This window comes from Epinephelus lanceolatus, chromosome 18 (genome assembly GCF_041903045.1).
Source record: "Epinephelus lanceolatus isolate andai-2023 chromosome 18, ASM4190304v1, whole genome shotgun sequence".
NCBI classification, from domain to species: domain Eukaryota; kingdom Metazoa; phylum Chordata; class Actinopteri; order Perciformes; family Serranidae; genus Epinephelus; species Epinephelus lanceolatus.
This window is the reverse complement of record NC_135751.1, coordinates 33403066-33424077: the sequence shown is the minus strand read 5'-3', so window position 1 is coordinate 33424077 and position 21012 is coordinate 33403066. Positions and strand designations below refer to the sequence as shown.

Below are 21012 nucleotides of genomic sequence, written 5' to 3'. Positions count from 1 at the left end.
TGTTGTTAAGTAGAATAATTTATTGCAGATCTTTATTTATTCCTCTGTTTCAGTTCATTAACAATAATTACAGGTTTAAAAGCAAAAAGCATTTACAGAGCATACAAACATATCACATACACACACACACACTACAATCAGAGACTAACAGAAGCTTGTCATGACACGTTTGGATAGAGGTTACCGATGGTCGCAGGCGACGTGCCGCCATCTTCAAACATGGTGGCGTGTTGCTTCAAATCATCAGAAACAGCTCCACAAATTGTGCCAAGCCTCTTCAGCACGCCAGTGATCATCACTATCATCCTTCTGCTATTTACAGTAGCAGGATGGAAAGAGACAAAAACAAGAGTATTGCTCTGAATTTCTCCTTTATAAACATGTCGATGGCTGTACAGAGTTACAAAACAAGAATGATCGAGCATTAAGACTTAAGCTGGGAGGTGATGGCACAGAAAAGAAGAGCTGGAAAGCAAAGGGGAAGAGATAACAAGGAGGAGGAAGTTAATAATTAAAAAGAACGAGGAGATAGAGAGAAAATATGCTCAAAAGATTTCTGCCTTTGTTCCTAAGATTTACAAATCAAGTCATGAATTAAGGATAAAACACAATGATCTCATTCAGAACGATCAAATAACGCCACTGTTTGGAGACACAAGTTGTCTGTTACATTCATCTCTCCTCTCATTGGTTAGCTCTTAAGATTATTGCAGTAGTAAAGCTTTAGTCAGCTGAATAAAGGAGGAGGTAAGGGAGGGGTTAGCCCCTCGACACTGACCTCAGAGCAGCACGTGAAGAGATCTTAATGGTGGATTTCCAAGACTGCTTTTAGTTTTAAAAACAGCTGTGTGCCCGCTTTAGAGTGACAATACAACCTAAACACCAGGGCTGGGTATCTGTACTCAATTACCTTAAGGTATCGACCAAAATAACCGAGTACCAAGTACTGATGAAGCTTCTCCAGTTAAACGATACCTGTACTTGATTTATTTTGTACCCAGGTCTAGAAAAAAATGACAATTCGTATGGTTTTGCACGCAGGAAATCATCGCAAGCGTTCTTCAATTTCATGCAAGACTGGCCCACTACTGCAGCTATAAGCCATACAGTCTGTAGTATAGTCCAGCATGGTGTATTTGGCATAGTTGGCAGTTCGGCGTGCCGAGATGCCACCAAAACGTTCCTAAGTATGACTATACACACCTGTGGCGTCTGGTGAGATTTTACTTTCACACGTTGCTTTCCATTCACATGATGGGTATCGAATGAAGTAGATAAAAAAGTATTAAATGCAATACTCTATTGGTATTGTTTTTTTTAAACAATACCCAGGCCTTATATTGACAAAGTTGGCAGTTCAGTGTGCCGAGTTGCCATCAAAACGTCCAATAGTATGGCTACACTCCACACTACTCCATTCCCATTACGGTTATCGAATGAAGAAGAAAAAAAAGGGAATCATATTAAATACTCTATTAATACTGATGTCACTACTACGGTACTGGTATTGGTACTAGTATTGTAATTGAATGAATGATACCCAGTCCTAGTATTGACAGAGTTGGCAGTTCAGTGTGCCGAAATGCCACCAAAACATTTAAAAGTGTGGCTGCACTACACGCTACTCCACTCACATTATGGGTATCCAATGATGAACTCTATTGGCATTGGTATCACTTTAAGATTACTGGGATTGACAGTGGTATTGTAATTTACAACAACAACAAACAATACCCAGCCCTACTAAATACTATGCTTTAGGCTTTTTGGGGGGTTATTTACCAAATTATATTCTGCTTGTCTCCCCTAGAGAATCGTGATTTCATGGTACACAAGTACTTAAATCGGGATTTTTATATATATTTTTTTGGTTCAACATCATCCTTGTTTTGTCCAGTTTATCAAATTATAGCAGGGACGTATTAAAGCCAGATTCTCTGAGAGTTAAACAGAGCTAAGGTCAGTGCCTGAGGGGCAACCAGCAGATACATTCAACCCAGTGCTGCTGTGGCAGTGTGCAGACCTGAAGACACAGATGTTACTTCAAACGGTGTCTTGTGAGTCTTTGAAGTCGGCACGTTTAACATCACTGATATCTATCAGCTCTCTATCACTCTATGAGGCTGTAAGAGTTTTATCTAATTAAACAAATTAACTTTGTATCTTTTTTCCTAAATATATCAAACACTATCCAGCTTTTCATTCAGTAAAGCAGCAGCTCGCCTGTGTTGCTATTGACTGAAATGCTTCATGTAGAGAATGAATGAATGCCTGCATGGACTGACTGAATTATTTACTACTACTCAGTGAACTGTTATCCATTATGTATCACCACTGTACCACTTATTCAGCTCCATTCACATCTTTCAAATCAATTACTCTGTCAGTCAGTCAGTCTGCTGATACTCTAGGTGAATCAGCTCTGTGAATAAACACTCATCTAATTCCTGCAGACTCAGAGCTACACTATGGATATGGGAGGGAAGTTAGTGACCTGGAACAGATGCTGAAAATAAAAACAAATCCAATGAGGTCAAGGTTTGTTGATTACTGTTGCATATCTCAAAAAAAATGCTTTGTTACACTGCACTCAAGCAACCTGTACTAACCTGTCAGCCCAAGAGATTAATGTTAGTAATGATGGATACCAACTGTGATACCATAAAGAAAGCTGCTTTCACACACATCTAATCTTGCATTTTAAGATAAAAGAATCCTTGTTTGCTAGCAGATAAATAGCTCTACAGGTAAGAGGAAACGTATGTATTTTTGATTTTGCGTGAGCTGTACCTTTAAAGAAAAAACATAAGGTTTTGTGAACTACAACGTCACGTTAACATCAAATGAATGTTCACAGGATGAGACCTGCTTCCTCCTTGCTTAAAATGCTGCTGATCACTTAACACCTTTTCTATTACTGTTAATAAATGGGAAACGAATGGATCATTAATTTACACCTGAAGCAACAAGAACTAAAGAAAATGTAGAAAACACACACACAACTGTCACTCAAGCCCATAGCAACAATACACACACCTACCCTGTGGCAGTTCTTGGTGGCAGTAACTGCTAACGGGTCTGACATGCAGCAGTTAAAAGGCAAGTGCAGCTGACCGCGTGTGTGGACTGTATGTATAGTGTGTGTGTGTGTGTGTTAGCATAGAAGTGACCACCACCACAAAACACTGGTGGTGAACCTAAGACACAAAAATAGAGCAGGTCTTTTTAAACCTCACACGTGGATAAACAGCTCACAGCAGCAGCGTGTGGCATGTGTATGTGTTTCTTTGAGCTCACAAACAATCGATCAGAATGAGTAAAAAACATTGCTGGTTGCGCGCCTTTACACACGCTTGCTAAAAACATGATCGGACGCACTCAGGCGCACAGGAAATCAAATGTGCTTTAAGCCTTCCTCGAGTTCGACCAGTGTCTTGTCCGCTCTGAGTAAAAAGAGTCTTTCTTCATGTGCAAACACAAATGTTGAGATGCCTCCAAAATCCTCTTATGACTATTCACATCACACACTATCTACAGGCCGCGACATGAAAATATACTGCAGTCAAGCTGGATAGTTTATCTATCACACTTCACTGTCCTCTTAGTGCGTGAGAGACTTGTTTAAGTGCATGAACGTGATTGTGTGTGTTGCTTAATCCAGTTCAGGTGAGTCTGGTGTATCAGTGCGAATCTCTGTATCTTCCGTGTCCTCTACATACTCTTTACATGTGTCTTCATCTTCGGGCTCATTTTCTCCCTCTGGTCTCTCTGGTGCCTCGTCAGTGGGGGTGACCAGCTCTGTTGTCGTGGTGTCCTCTTTTACTGTTGCATCTGTCTCCGTCTCATCCGTCGGCGACCCCTCTTCCTCTTGCAGCTCCCCCTCTTCTCTCTGCTCTCCTTTCCTATCCTCCTGTTTCTCTTCCCCACCCTCCTCCTCCTCCTCCTCCTCCTCTGCGATGGAGGCGTCTGGTCTCTGGAGGGAGTGCGTAGCGGGAATGTGGCTGGCGCAGGGGTGCAGGTGCGGTGAGTCTGCAGGGGGAAGCAGCGTTAGCGACTCCACACTAAGGGTGTCTGCGTTGTTGTCAGTGAGGAGGGAGATGGTGGGCTGGGACGCTGGGGTGAGGCTCGGGGCCAGGGCCGGAGACATGACTGGGGCTGAGAGAGCAGAGACTAGCGTTACTTCTCCGCCTCCTCCTTCCCCTTCTCCACCTGAGGACGAGGGTGGGGTGTGCTCCAGAAATGTACCATCATCTAGAGGAGAGCAGAGGAGAGAGTGAGGCGGGGAGAAAGACACAATATGTGGCTTTTTTCTTTCCAAAAAATTAAATAGGTCTGAAAATACACATTAACATGAACCCAAGATATTTTGCCTTTTGCAGCAACTTATCTTTGTGAAAGTGGAGTTTCCACCGTCACCTACCTGAAAAGCAAATACAGGAAAAGTCTGTGGCGTGAGGCCAACAGGGCCCTCTGCCTGACAACCTCTATCCGCCCAGTTAAATATGCATCTCAGTTTTCTACTATATATGTAATAGGAGGTCCCTGTGCTGTCTCATGTTCAGCTGAAAAATACTGAAGATCCCTTGCCTAGAACTTGATACATGATAAATCCATAAACCTAACAACATCAGGACTTGCACATGAACGTTAACAGACACCATTTAGCTATTACAGAGATCTATGCAAGTAAAGAAGGGCCAAACACGGGCAGACTGATGAGTAACAGTGCAGCGTGTTTACCATCCAGCTCCTTTTGTTTTCACTGTTTATAGAGTAAAGAATGAGCATTTTAACAAGGTTGGGACGGTTTCAAGTGTTGATGATTGGTGCAGAAAAGCGAGTACAGGGTCGACACAGCACAAGACTGTAAATATAAGTAGCAGCAGCAAAAGCGGTTGGACTGGTAATTTAACAGTAACAGCACAGTTTGTGTGGAGAGACCTATGGAATAAGCTATGTGTAGTGCTTCAATGTAAATTACTGTGTAAGCATACTCAAACTGTAGGAGTGTAAGGGTTCAGCTTTACAAATAATCAATGTCAGACCTATAAAAGTAGAACATGTATGAAGGTTACAGTTTTTTTAGGGTCTGTAACTCTGGAGAGTGAATGAACTGATCCAGACTGTTCTACTTGTTCAACAAGATCTGAAAACACTGTTTCTTTTCTCCCAAAATGGCCCCTCTTAGTGGAAATGCATTAGTCATGAAATACCTTTTTTACAGATGTGCTGTTTTACATTTGTTGATATTAGCTGCAGTTGCAGTATGAAGTTATTTAGGTATGAGTCAGTGTATGAAACACTTAGGGTCAATCCCTCTTGCTCCTACTACTTAGCCCACACCCCTCTGTTTTGTTCATGTTTTGGGGTAGGGTGTCCTGATACTTGATGGGATAGAGGAGTAGGGAGAAGTGTTAGGGACATATGGCCCTTCAAACAGAGGTTAGAGGCAAGCTCCAAAACAAGTGCTGTGAGAAATCATTGGCAAGATGCCAACAAAAGCACAAAAACAAACGCATAAATGTATTTTCTGTGTTAATAAATATTTTAAAAATCTGATTACCACTGAAATGATCTCAGATTAATGTTGTGTCAATGCATTAAGGTTCTTTTCTTTATAAAATTATGCTAAAAAAACAAAAACTACAACGCTAATAGTATGCTGATGTGTCAGTAGCTAACTAGCTAGCTAACATTACACTGACACTGCTGGTTTGTGCACCACAGTCCCGCATTTTGACATATTTCCATGTCGCATTCCCCTTTAATGGCATATGACACCCACAATTTATTTTAAGTCCAGCAGCAAAGTTGCTGCACTTGTTATTGCTCCTCAGTGCAGACTGGCCGAGAGGGAGCACAGGTTGTTAACGTTAGCCTACAGAGCAATGCAACTGGCCTCGTAATGAAGAAGTGTTTATTATTATTTTATGACTTGTTTGATCGATTGATAGCGTGAAACCTAAGTTGAGTACAAATCGCGAGCATCCATGCTTTTATATATTCGTCAGATAAATGGCAAATATCATTATAATACCACACTAAATGCCATTAATGATTACTGATGATGTATCAGGGTTTCAAAAGGCTGTCCCATTTTATACGGGAAGATTTCAACCAGTACCGTGTAACTCTGTACCGAAGAGCAAAAGGGGACTTGAAAATGAGGGGGAGGGGTAAAAATAAGAAATGGGATGGAGTCTTACTGTCTGAACAAATACACTCAGTGCCAAAGAGCCGAGCCTAAACAGATAAAATATTTGAATAAGATAAGACACTCTTATGATACAGTTTCTTAGCAGTGATGTGCCTCACAAACTCTTGGCAGTTTATATGCAACATTCAATATCATATTAATGTTATTATGTAAAAAAGACACCTGTAACCATGAGGAACCCTTTTCATTTTAACATCCTAATCAGATCGAGTACCCAACCTTGCTCAATTCTCACTGCGTGCAATGTAACGCTCACCTGCTCTGGTATTCAATTCAGCTGAGTTAAGGTCAAAGTGACACTAGCATGAAACTTCTGAGGTATGGTACACCACTGTGAACCAGTTTAACAAGTACTCTAAAGGGAAGATATGTGATCACTTACATTCACAGACAAACAACACATGTAGAGGCAGCGCAAGGATGCCTATGTTTCCTTGTGCAACTTCCTATACATCAACAGCTCAACTGACAAAACTGCAAACTTTTGTGGTTACTGTGGTGTGTGTATATATGTTACTGAATCTTAGTTACGCCCAATACTCTACATGTGTGCTGTGTGAAGATATACTGTGTTGACCACACCTCAGCTCAACAGTCAAGCTACGTTCCCGACATGATTGATTTACATTAAAGTCCGAATTCTGCGCCTTGTAATGCACCGTATGTGCCTCTGTATGTGTGCGTTTATGTATGAAGGGCATGTGTATGTACTGTGTGTTAGCTACCTGTGGGGCTCTGAGCTGATATAGTGCTTGCAGTAACAGAGTCACATCTTCCTGTGCTCCCACTCCCACTGGAGGGAGGCGAGGGGGAGGAGAGGGGCGAGGGACTGTGCTGCGACACACAGTGAGCCACTGCAAAACCTAGAGATGGCGCACATGAACATAGACACACACACACACAGACATGAAGTCATGTGTTACCATGGCTGGGAAATTATTTCACTTGACCATGTCTAGCCCTAAAGACACAAGTTGAGTCTGAATAATTGTGTGGTACACAGTATATATATATATACACACACACACACACACACACACACACATCATGTACCTAATGTAAGAGACATGTGTCAGGTGCAGTTTTTTGCATGTGTACATGGGACATACAACCTATATCAACCACTACACTTCACTCAAAACATACATCACATTGAAACTAATCAGAAAAACTGCCCTTTAAGGTGAGAACATGTTGACTTATGTTGACCTTTAAAGTGATATTTAATTAATTTACTATCCTCAAAAAAGCAGCTTGCTGTCATTTTCACAGTAATGAAGCCTTGATTTCAGGACCATCACCTTTTAAAGCTGGAGTAGGCAGATTTATTCAGGCATCATTGGGCAAAAATTCATCACAAACTTCAAGCATATTGTAATTCAAGAGGACTGAAAGAACACAAGACTGCTGCACCTCCTCTTGGCTCTGCTTTCAAACAGGAATGTGACAATCACAAGTCATTTCAGAGAGCGGGCATTCCTATTGGCTGTTCTACAAATTCAGATGCGCTTGAATGTCCCTACAGATGGGGAAAGCCTGATTCAATGGTGGAGAATCCTGTGGAGGAAGTTGCTATTCCAGCACTGGCAACAACTGCCCACACTACAACCCACAGAAGGAAGACAGATTTATCAAAGAGTCTAAAAGAGAGTCTCACAAAAAACAAAAACAAAAAAACCCAAATGTCTCAATATTGGTGGAGCGTTTCAGAGATGGAGAGAAAATGTTGCAGATAGTTAAGCCAAAGACAAATGGCTGCATCTTCAAGCTCAGGTTTATGCAGCTAACGTTAGCTAGAGCCTCAATCACAGTGTGTCCTCTGCCTCACTCCCCGGCAAAACACCTCACACACCTTGCCAGGAGAAGAGCAGGCAGCAGCTCTGGAAACTGACACTTAGTCAGCAGCTCTAGGGGATCAGAAAGCCTCAACTTCCTGCCGGATCAGCAAACTTTCTGTTGCTGCTGTTACACAATTTAGGCCTGGCACTGCCGTTGACCACCAGCCTGCTGTGACATCTGGCACTGGGGGATCTGTGCTGGCTGAATTTGGGCTGCTACAGCTGCCTACTAAAGGTCCATCTCTACTAATGCCAGCTCTCCTCCCAGGGAAGCAGTCCACAACATGAGTAACAAGGATGAGGACGGTGAGCGGCTAGCTTGCAAGTTCTTGTCTCATTTGTGGTCTGATAAAGTGAGGCAGGGAAGGGCTGAGTGAACGCTGGAAAAAAAAAAACGTATGGGAAACACTTGGTTACTGTATGAAGCGTGTGCATATGCCTGTGGTTGTCTGGTGGGAGGGGCTTTGGACAAATGGGACAGAGAAGAGAGCTGCAGGAGGAGGGTCTATTTTCAAATTCTGCCTCTTTTTTGCCTTTTCCAGATTTCTGCCTACCCCGGCTTTAAACAGGAGCAGGTGTCCTTGCTGGGATAAACAAAGAGTCCTATTCAGGAGCTGCAGCAGGTAATACAAACCCATGAAAAGGGCTTAGCAGGAACAGATAAGGCAACAAAAGTGAACCTGAAGTAAAACTACAGCAAATGGTATTTAACATAAAAGGAAATACATGAATTGAACAAAAACAGAGTGCAAGGTCAGGAAAGTTTTCAGCTGCGTTCTCGGGAGTCGTATATCTACACAAAGCATCTAACCTAGGTCGCCTGATACAAACTAATTGATACACTTCTACACTAAAGATCAAATCACAAACCCATTTCCACCTAAGATACTATCACCATGTTTGGAGGTCAGGGTAACGTTCAAGAAAGGCTCTCCAAGACTCAGTGAGAAAGGTCTTAATACATTTTTCATTACCTGATGTTCTAATATTGTTTATTGTAATATTTTTCACATAATATCCAGTGTGTGTCAACCAGGGGCCTTTTATTTGTATGATAACTCAGATCTAGATTACAGGTGCTCTGCTATTTATCCTTTTTAGCGTCTACTATGTCTAGATTTAAAGCTCAGAAAGAAGCATAAAAAGATGAGTTTCTGGATCTGTCGTGTTTAAGCTAAGGTAGTAGTGCAGGCAGTGGACCCTGGTTATCTGTATGTCACCTGGCACTTTATCGACGGAGGCGAAGACTGATCTATTTGCCGTGGGGTCGTTGGGTGCCCGTCTCGACTGCTCGTAGAATCGGAACGGCAGGCCGCTGGGTGAAGCGTTGGCTGTCTGACCGAAACCCAACACCTCTGTCGCACTGGGCTGCACAGGCAGGTCCAACAGAGCTGCACACAGAAGAAGCAGAGAAACTCAGAGCACCTTTACAGTGTCAAATTCCAGAGAAGAGCATCTGCTTCATGTCACAGAAAGGGTCTCAATTCAAACTTTGGGAGAGCATGTCTCACTGGGAAAAACATGGTTTCCCCTATATTTGTTTTTACTGCATTGATGTAACTAGGACATGTTTTTCTATGCATGACTGTTCAGCCAATGAGAGGATCTGGCTTTTTGTAACTGCAGTGACTATTTTGGCAGGGCTCACATCCTCTTTTACTTTGCTGCATTGACAAGATTTCAGATTTCTGTTATTAGTTTTGTGTGTAATTCTACAGAACCAGAATATCAGGAGGGGAAGTACAAGTGACTGATGGGTAAATCCATCAGCCCTTACAATACAAAACCACTGGAGGAAGGAGGAAGTCAGTAAAAAATAATGCATTAATTAATTAGAATTGAAGGACAAGAGCAGAAGGACACTGTTTAGTTCATGGAAATAACTGACATTATTACACTTCTGCTGCAAAGTTGTTTCACTTCTACTAAATTTCGAAAAGTGATAAATAATTAACTGACTTGTTTTAATAATGTTAATAAGTTGATAAGGCCCTGCTAAACATCAGCTAGAAGCAGTGCTAGTTGTTAAGCTGTGGTTCTACATAAACTGATGACTTGACTTAATTCTCTGCTGTTATATTTTCAGTGTTGTGCAATTCTGTTTTTAAGAGTTTTCTTTTCACTCATTGCTTTCTGGTTAACATTGCATGTGATTTCTTGTAAAAATCCATTCTACTGTATTTTCAAAGTAGCTTCACAAACACTTTCAGCCTTAGTGTGAAAAAAGGCAGCCACTATACAAAGAGAAAAGGAGTTTTGACCTATTGAGCGACAACAGAAACCTTAAAAAGCTTCCTGTTTACTCACCTGCAATCCTCTGCATTTTCATGCGTCGGGCTTGGATGCGACCCTTGGCCAGCCTCTGCTTGGCAATGATGCAGCGGATGTGGTCGGCGAAGATGAAGTTGGCCTGCAGGATGGGCAGGGGCTTGGCGTGGGGGTTGGAGCTGGGCTTATGGATGACGATGTTCAACGCTCTGCTGTCGTCCTCAACGCCAGACACCTGCATGTCCTGTTGAGAGAGGGACGGAGGGGGGAGGAGAGGGAGCAACAAATGGCAGACAGCATTAGAGAGATCAAACAGCGAGAGACAGAGAGATGTAAAGAAAGAGGAAAATAGATAATGTGACGACAAAAAGGTGAAGGACAATAAGAGGAAATAGTGGGGCAAAAACAGAAAAGTAAAGGCAGATAAAAACAATAAAGAACAAAAAAGAAATTGCAAAAATAATTTATAACTAAATAATTTCAACTATGTCCATTTCCCAACATCATACTACACTCATACATATCTTAGAATTTCTTCAGAAAAAAATAAATGCAATACCACTTCAACTTATTTGATGTGGCACTGACACAGCATGACTCAACATGCTTTGACTCATCAGAATACCTAGAAATTACATTAACATATGTTACTGTATGCTCTCTCATGATTTTTAAATGAAAAATGATGAAATGAAAAATAATATGATGGGCTGAACAATCATTTGAGGAATGAATGAAGGAAGAGAAACAGGAACAACTTGGTGGCAGTGTGAGGGAGGAATTGAGAAAACTAAGAAAGACAACAAAAAAGAAATGGGACATTACATAAAAAAGAAGACAATGACATAAGCTGTAAATAATATAAGGAGACAGTAAAAGCAAGGATGATGAATGGATGAATTAATCATAAAAAGAGGAAGGAGAAAAACGTGTAAAGTAAGTAAAGCAGATATAGGTAAAACCTTAAACAGGATAAAAAATGTGGAACACGAATATCAATGGTTTTAATAACTGAACATTTAATTCCCTCTTTATCACAAAGACATGTCCACATTAACATGAACATGCCACTTTTCTCTTACTTGCAGAAGGCCGGCAAACTTGACCACACCCCATCCAAGGCGTTTTGTTTCCGGTTCGACCAGACTCATCTGGTACACATCTACAGCAAGGAACCTCTGGGCCTGGCCACCATCTTTACTGACCACCATACAGGCGATTAGGTCACTGTTATCTGAAAAAAAGATGACAGACATGACGGTAAATTACTGCTACTAGTCCATACCCATTAGTAGCTTTGTCACCTTCTACCTATGCCAGTCCTCAATGCCTATGTGCAGTTTCACATAGATTGACCACGTCAGTGAGTAGAAAAACGTGGGACAGACAGAATGACTGACTGACAGAATGACACACTGACAGTTTCCATGATTATGTACAGCATACCATACCATGACTTAGTCATACCAAAAATTAGAAAAAAAAACAAAACAACAACATTGGTCCACAGGGGGAGCCACAGCGATCAGTCGCATTTTAGCCATGTTTAAGCATTTTTCTGTTGTTATAGCGCCACCCAGTTGCCAATTAGAGTTAAATTTCTCCAGTCACCTTGAGGCGTCCTGTTCTACATATCTACCAAGTTTAGTAAAAATCCATATGGCGGTTAGGCCTAGATAAGAAATGAGCTCTCTAGCGTCCCCATTTTGTTTGATGGGGTCAGATTATGTGTGGTCATATGCCTACAAAGTTGTGTGGTGATGGGTGAAACCCTTGAGATGTTATACACCTTAATGTGATGAGCCACGCCCTCCGCAATATTCATTACCTTATAGCTCAGTTTTAGTAAGTTTTCCAACTTTTGCCAAGAGGGAACTTTAAATATTGGTCCCTAGATTATGTTCACCCAGTTTCATGCAGATCGCTCAAACTTCCTAGGAAGAGATTGATTTGAAGTGTTTTTCAAAAAATTCAAAATGGCAGAAAATCTATATAACCAGAAGTTATGGGTTCTTGAGGCAAATTTGTTCCTCATGAGGAGAGGCATCTCTGTGCAAAGTTTCATATCGCCACAACATACGGGGCATGAGATATGCCCATTCAAAGTTTACACAATCGGTTGCTATAGCGCCCCCCTTTGGCCAATTGGTGTAATATTGCTTCATCATTCGCATCCTCCCATGACCCTCTACCACTGTGCCAAATTTCACATGGATTGACCAAGTCAGTGAGGAGAAAACCGTGGAACAGACACACAGACAGAGTTTTCGTCATTATATAGTAAGATGTCACTCAAGTTGAGGTACGGCTGCACAAGTGCCTTGGGTGTGGCTTATGTTCATCAAACACAATATCATCCGTTACGACCAATGATCTGCCCTCAAAACATATGAAATATGCTGTTTGCAATACATAGCAAGACTAAGAGTCTACAGCCAGGAATCAACAGGAATGATCTATTAACGATTGAAATAATTAGATAGTAATGTAGAGCTATCCTACAGTGCTGCAGTGCACAGTGGTGCTTTGAGCTTCATGCTAACATTAGCATGCTAATGTAGCCACAATGACAATGCTAACATGCTGACGTTTAGCAGGTATAATGTAAATGTATTAGACATGAAGAAATGCAGGGAATGCATTGTCATGGGTTGGTATTATGAGAGGTCTCAGAGTCCTTCACAATTGGCATGTTCTAGGTGAGGAGGCTCTGGGTGTCTGGAAGTTAAGATAAGACGAAGACCTTGGTTTGTCCCAAGGTAAACAGTCTGACCCAGTGGTTACACAACACTGCTTTGCCTCCAAACTTGTGGCATGATAATAAATGATGCTGTATGACGTGGGACATGCTGTATAAAGCTGAATGAATGTGATGTTACATTAAGTTTTTGGTAAATCTGTGGCCATAGATACATGCTGTACCAAGATATTCTCTGACGTCATAAATTTAAGCAAGGACAACTGATGCTCATTGTGTTCATTCTATTAATCATCACAGCGAAGACTGACCCCAAATTTTCCATTCAAGCACTAAACACAAAGTATAGCTGAGTTTCATGGGAGTGTCACTGTTCTTTGCAGGCATTTAGTCATGAATCAGAAAGTACTGGAGAAATTTTGACAACTGACACAAACTCAGAATTTCCCAAAAACTGCAATGACACTTCATCCTGTGGGCACCATGAATGCCAAAATCACCAAACTACATGACAATCCATCCAACAGTTTTTCAGATATTTCACTCTAAACCAGAAATCTTTATGGTGGTGCTAAAGGAAAAGTCAGTTGATAACTAAAGTCAACAGGATTCATCTTCTGGGTAAGTGACAACTTTGAACAGCCATTGAAGCAACATAAAAAGTCAGTAGATCACCACAGTCAGTAAGCTTCATCATCTGGTGATCATGATTGTCTGTACACAATTTCATGCCAGTCCATATGATGGTTGTTAAGATATTTCAGGTTGGACCAAAGTGGTGGACCATGTTGCTGGATTGGATAGAAGTAATATAACAGAGCAGTGTGTTGAGAGGTTTTAGTTTCAGAGGGACACTTCACCACAAAATAAAATTAAAAAAACCCTCACACTTTTGGGATGCCTACTAGTTCTCCTAGTAGAGCAGACACCCCATGTACAAGGGTTCCAATCCTTGGGTTCGATTCCAACCCACGGACCTTTGCTGCATGCTGTTCCCCCTCTCTCTCCCCCTTTCACTCTAGATGTGTCCTGTCTATTAAAAACATGCCGAAATTTTTTTTTTCCTCTTACAGATCATGCTATTTATAAAGCTAGATTGTGTCGTGTGAGTTGCTGAGTGGAGGAGATATCGTCCACAGAGGGTCCGCCAATAACATACATTCGAAAATATCAACAGCAATGACTTTTTCCAGAGATCATGGCCCAGGCACTCAAGATAATCCACAGACCTTGTTGTGTGCAGTTTCATGTAGGAACTATTTTCTTTCTCGCAAACTACACACACCAACCACATCACAGAGCAGAAGGAAGTGCACATCAGCTCATGGATGAAAGGATCTTGCTTGTGACAGTGCGAGATGTAAACATTAATGGCGTCTTTCTCATCTGAGCCGTAACCTTAGCTAGCTCAGTGGTGCTAGGTGACCTAGCAGTACGTGTACACCTTCTAATGCATGGTGATACGGTTGGCGAGTGTTGTTCGAGAGGAAAAAAAAAAATAGGTCCGACATGAAACTGCTCTCATTAAGATTTATGGATTACCCTGAGTAACTGGGACATGATTTCTGGAAGGAGACATTACTGTTGAGTTAATATTTTTAGCAGTTTGAGCACCACAAGCCGAGTGCCATCTAGTTCCAGTATATTGGAGAGAAGGCAGACATCTCTACAGCCCATATCTCAAAGACTCTCACACCAAAACAATCCAGATTGATAAATAGCAACACAGGTAAGAGGAAAAATATGTATTTTTGATTTGGGGGTGAACTGTCCCTTTAATAAACTCTATGCTGGACATGTCCACTGTAGTTACTGTGAAAACATACAGCACAGGTTCCATTAAAACACTGAGTAGTCCAGCACCATCGACAGGGAGCGACCATCATTGCCTTGTTGTAAAACAGCATTTAGATTAGAGAGCTTTTAATTCCAACAGTCACTGATTAAAACACTGAAGCTTCAACAAACACAGTTGCTGCTACACTAAGACACACAAACAGATGATGATGGTTGTTTGACTGGAACATACTTCATTACTAATGCAAAAGCACACAAAATGAGGACATTGAGCTTTAACACCTAACTTCTGTTTCATGTTCCAAATGAAATTCTGACTCTTTATTGATTCATCTTCTCTAGAAAAGCCTCGGTGCAATATATAAACATACAGTCACTTGCTTCCTGAGAGTGTACAGTAGTGCTACACCTCGAACACAGTTGTCAATTATTTTTAACTAAGTATAGTTTTGTGTTTTACTGTTGAGCTGTACTTGAGTATACACACTTAAAAGGTCAGAAAAGACTTTTCTCCCACATGTCGAGCATGATGAAGAAGAAATAATAAGCCCACGTCTTCAGTTTACCACCAAACGTACTGTGAGGCAAACCTGAAATGTGGAACTGATGATGACGTGATTTGACACCATTGGTTTTGGTTTTAATATCGCCCACTGTCACTGGTGCTAAATGTAAACTGGTAACACTTCTGATGTACAGCCCCTCAAGGAAACTTCTCTTTCACCTGCAGAGTATCACTCATTTCCCTTCCACTTAATAAAACATATACTCTCTAGTTCCTTGATTTGTGTTCTCAAGAATCCATCTTTAAACCCGCGTGGAACGGATGTTATACGTGTGAAATTGGCCGGAGTACACTTGTGTTTTTCTTCATTTAAGGAGCCCCCACCTTCACAGCTGTTCATAACCACGTTGTCTTGTCGTGTATATTATACATGTGGCGACTAGTTAAATGACTTTCTCGCTTATATGAAAAGATCAATGGGGGTTACCAGGAACTTGACTTTACCCACTGAAGCAGTGAGCAGGGAAAAGTACCTGCAGCTGTAGAGGTAGTCCCCGATTTATTATGGCAGCAAAGTGACACCAGCTTCAAAACAGTAAGAGACTTTAGGGGAAGTTTGATGGCTTGAATCCCCTGACCAGCTGGGAAAAAAACCCTCCCACCCCCGACTTCTTATTAACGTCTAACTACAGACGGTGGGGGTGGGTCCGATCGGTCAAAAAGGCGTGAAAATTTTGGACACTCGATAGATGACTAATAGATGAAGCACCTTTCTATAAAAGATTTGGTGTCAAGTATGTTTCCATTTATTAGTCAAGTGAAATTTTAGATTTGCCCCTCCCTTACAGTAAATACATCTTAAAAGGGATACATTCAGTACAGTTTCTTTGAAGTGGAGTTGTATTGGGTACTTATCCATTGACAGTATATTACATACAGTAGATGTCAGTTGGCATGCGCCCAGTTTGGAGAAGCGGGCTAGACTCTGACATTGAAGCTAAGTAACATGAGTGGGGACAGCAACAAATGCATTTTTGCCACCTAAAAAAAAATCCCACCTCACAAAATCGATATCAGTTTAAATGTGTGCTATATTGAGAGTGTTTTTGTTGCTTCACCTTAACGTCTGACAGTGATTTCCCGAGGAAAAATGAAGCCATCATATTGCTTTCTTCAGAGCCAGACTCCATTGAGAAAAACAGTAATTTAACAATGCTGAACAAGGGAGCCTTTGGTCTACCACTGCTTTGACAAGTTAGTTAGTTTGTGTTATTGCGTGACTTTGGCATTTAAAAGGGTTAGTTCGGATTCACCAAAGTCACACATAACACAAGCTAACTAATAGATTGAAGCAGCCGTAGACCAGCAGCTCCCAGGTTTAGCAAAATAAATTACTGTTTTTGTCTATGAAGTCTGGCCACTTTTGTCAGGGTTATATCATTAGTCATTCAACGAATGTGTGCCTGATGCTATTTATTGCATTGAGTTCTTCAGAAATTTGATTAAGACGTAAGACACTCTCTCTTCTCCTTTTTTTTTTTTTTTAACGACAACCAAATTACCATTGAGCAAGATATGACTTCAGCTGTTTGGTAAAATGCACCAGAAAACAGCGCAATGAGAACATCTGCCAGCCTTAACTCCCTGTCCATGCAAGTATTCCCTTGAGCTATCAAGTTACACTACTTAGCCTGCCAGGTTGCACAAACATTACTGAAGGTAGACAATGGAGTGACTGTTTTCACTGGTGTGAGAAAAAACCTAAGCATGACTCCAGTTTAGTTTCACGCTTCATATCTCTCGAGCCTTTCATGGTGAGATAAGAGAAAAATGACTGGTCACACTTTGGCATGACAATAGAAAATAAACAGAACATTAAGTCTGTGTCACCTGATTTTTCAAAAGTGACTTTTTGAATGCAACCACAAGTAGGAACATTTCCTCAGGTGCTCTTTCAGTAAAGTTCCTGTTGATGGGAATGCAACAAGACCTTCCACTTGCAAAACCATCTCTGAAACCACAAGACTACTACTCCGCTGACACAATTCACAGGTACAGACATTAGCTGATGTTCTGTGAATTAACAACTACTCGCAGATTTGGTGAAACGGAGGCGGTGGCAGCCTAATGGTCAGAAAAAGATGTTTGTGGGTGGAAGGCGGCAAATTTAAATCCCCCAGCTCACAAGGAAAAACCCTCCCTCTCTCCACAATTACTCTGTCAGAGTGTGTTCTTAGTCAACCACCTTGCTTAAATGAAAGTGGCAGTGACTTAGTGAAAACCAGAATTACTGCCTTGTGGTTGTATGCCTCTGCTAACAGTTTGTAGCCATGACAATAGACAGTGTTTCAAATATGGATGTTGCTGCAAAGAAGCTACAACTTCTAAAGCGTGGATGCTTCACACTGATCTTCAGCCCAGCAGTACAGAAGATGTATGCAATCAGCACAGTTTCGACATCGGCACCCAAGAGTTAAAATCCTGAGTTATGATGTTGGGTAATGGCCATAAACGTGTTTTTGCTCAGTATTATGATGTCACAGTGAAGCTGACCTTTTACATTTTTATTCTATTAGACATTTGTGTGAAATGTTGTCATAATTAGTGTATGAATTCTTGAGTTATGGCCAAAATCATGTTTTGTGATGTCACAGTGACCTTGACCTTTGACCACCAAAATCTAACCAATTCATTGTTGAGTCCAGGTGGACATTTGTGACAAATTTAAAGAAATTCCCTCAAAGTGCTATTGAGGTATCATGTTCAGAAGAAGAGACTGATGTGAGGTCACAGTGACCAAAAACATGTTTTTTGAGGTCACAGTGATCTTGACCTTTGACCACCAAATTCTAAACAGTTCATTGTTGAGTCCAAGTGGACCTTTGTGCCAAATCTGAGGAAACTCCCTTAAGGCTTTCTTGAGATCTTACGTTCACGTCACCAGTGCAGAGGCATAAACACGAAACAAAGGGGTAAACCCAACTGTGTTTTCTGTATAACACGTGGGGTAGAGTTAAACGCAAAACACAAACAAAAAAAAAACAGATATTGTTCAACATCTTTTCAGGTGACAGAAAATTACTGGAAGCCGTGTCACTCCTGAAATGACAACCCCGATACAACGGCTCTTAAAGGCTATCATTACCTGTATCTGCCACAGACTCTCTAAACAAGCATTTGGAATTATGAAAACAGTCACAGTTTCAACCACTGAATTAGATTTGAAAGTAACGCTGCAGGGAGACGTTTGGTTTCAATAGGTATGTTTCTATCTAATCGAGTGATTTTTTGAGACATCCCCCCTCCCAAAAGAGAACAAATGAGATGAATAAGAGGAGAGAGAATAAGAAATATCAGAATTAGGTGTTTCCATCGCCAGGGTTTGAAGAAATAAAATATGATTCATAAAAGTAGAACATTCACCACAAAACACATCTATCACAAAAAGGAAGGTCTTTCAGGAATTTAAACTAGGTCAGTTATTAATATCAGCTAATTACGGCTGTTTAATACAGTCTGAAGACATAAATGAAAAATATATAACCATGACATATCAACAGAAAGCATATCAGTGTATAAAGGCATGCTGCTCCTTCATTGGTTTGATCCATTCATCAGGCCACTCTTGTCAGGTTTAAATCTTAATCGATCTGCAAATGTGTTTCCAGAAAGTACCGAAACTGCAGCTCTGTCATCACAGATGGCATGATAACTCTTAAAAGGCCATGACTACCTAGATTTGCCACAGGCAGTACAGTCATCACTGCTAAGTAAACAACCCAGTGGAATTTACGATGAAGTCTTCTCTTCGTGTATAATTCTAAGAAATGATATTAATGGTATACCTATCATCATTTTAATCATTTCAAGTCACACAAAAAAATAAATAAATAATCTAGGTAAAAAGCAAACCAAACACAGAATGTTTTACTTGTACAGTGGTGCAAAAAATATCTTTTACAGAAGAGTGTGTAATTTTCTTAAATGTTCATCCTCACAGCTGTGCTAATGAGCATTACAGAAAACGAGAGACAGAAGGAAGAAATGATACAAACTAAGTGTGAAAGAGGAAAAGAAAACATTGTCAGAGACTTTCTCTGCTTGCATCACAATATACACCTAATATAGACAGTGTACGACATGCTGGGGAATTTGTGGTGAGCTTTACTTTCTTTCTGAGAGCTTTGCTTATCAAAATGAACTTAAAATAAAAATAAGGGAATAGGCTCATTTCAAAGAAGAGAGGTGTCCTTCCTGTCTACACTTCCACTCTACACTCAGAGTGAAAGCCATGAGTTAAATGGTTTATACTCCACTCTGTCATTTTGATTATTTTAGTGACATTAAATTCATAAAGGGTAGTAATAAATGTACTAAAAAACTGTAATATCAGGTTGTCTACAGATATCAGACAGCTTTTTAAGACCTGTTCACGACACCTTTTAACCAAATTTAGGACAGATTTTTGGACAAGCATCGCAGGCAAGTGGTATATATGTGATCTTGTGCAGAGGTAGGTGTTATGTAGTTGTTTATTAGAGTGAGTTAAGTCCATCTGTATTATTATTATTACTACAATCTACACTTAAGTAAATGCACGTATGAAGTAAAATGACAGTATTATAGTTTTTAAAGGTTTGTAACATTAGAAATGTGGACTTTTAAAAGGAGAGGCTTCACTCATTTTCACAAAAGAAAAATTAAAAAACGGATAAATGAAAGTCGTTAAAATGTTTGCGGTAGTTTCAACCCCACAAATTAAAATTTAAGTCTATGTAATAACTCTTACGGCCTTTGAATTTAAGACATTTCAAGCTTGTCAAATGTCATCATCCACATGGCACATATCATCATGTCAGACACATCCAAAATTCTCCCACGCTGCCAATCGAAGGAGCTTTTTGGCAGAGGTAATGCTGAACTGTCAGGTCCCAACAGCTGCTTTTATCAATGCTGCAAGTGAGCAGCACACAGGTAACGTGACTCAGGAGAGGAGATGTAACAGCGCAAACTGACTCACGAGGTTTGATTTCACATGGTAACAATGCAGGAATGAGGACACCAGAGATATCGTAGCTTCTACAGTTCTTAAGGTTATGAAACCAAGACGTTACATAAACACAGTTATGGTAAAACCGCTTAATTTCAACATCCCTGTATTAAACACAGGAAATGAGACTCTGTCTGTCCTATTCTACCCTAATTTATGTATTTTAGCACACTGCATACACTTCCACATTGTATGCCCCTCAAAGCAACACTTTTACCCTTTTATTTATACAACAGTTTGCTTGTTTGGTTCTTCGGCATGGAGGCACACACTATGCAAATTCTGTATAAAGAGTTTGGCTACACAGGCAGTAATATCTTTAAATATATATTCTCTATAATTTTTGGTCTTTTCATGGAATTTGTTGATAATAATAGCAATAAAAATGAAACTTACGCTTTATATATACGTGGGTGAGCTGCCCTGATACAGCCCATATGTGAGAAATACTGATTCAAAAATTACCCTTTGAACACACATTTTAAAAACATCTTATCTTCCTTAGTAGCTGAGTTGCAGCCACCTGTCAGTTGCTGAGAAGTGGAGCGCTGAGAGGTTGTGATAACGGAAAGTTGCATATTTTCATTGGTGTTGTCAAATGCAATCAAAACTTTGGCACTGCAAATGCATGCACGTACA

The 21012-nt window shown here is 40.6% G+C and overlaps 1 protein-coding gene across 5 annotated transcripts in view; it reads right to left on the bottom strand.

The window, feature by feature from the left end:
* The window catches only part of clec16a (C-type lectin domain containing 16A), a 61514-nt gene continuing 40502 nt past the window's right edge, over positions 1-21012 (bottom strand). For 3 of the 5 annotated variants that reach the window (XM_078161821.1, XM_033645240.2, XM_078161825.1), the window contains 5 exons: positions 11406-11557; positions 10363-10567; positions 9276-9446; positions 6943-7080; positions 1-4251 (listed from right to left, as the gene is read on the bottom strand). In XM_078161821.1, coding sequence (XP_078017947.1) covers positions 3653-4251; positions 6943-7080; positions 9276-9446; positions 10363-10567; positions 11406-11557 — 1265 coding nt within the window. In that variant the 3' untranslated portion in view covers positions 1-3652. The remainder of the gene's footprint in view (positions 4252-6942; positions 7081-9275; positions 9447-10362; positions 10568-11405; positions 11558-21012) is intronic. The other 2 variants (XM_078161822.1, XM_078161824.1) reach the window with 1 other exon arrangement.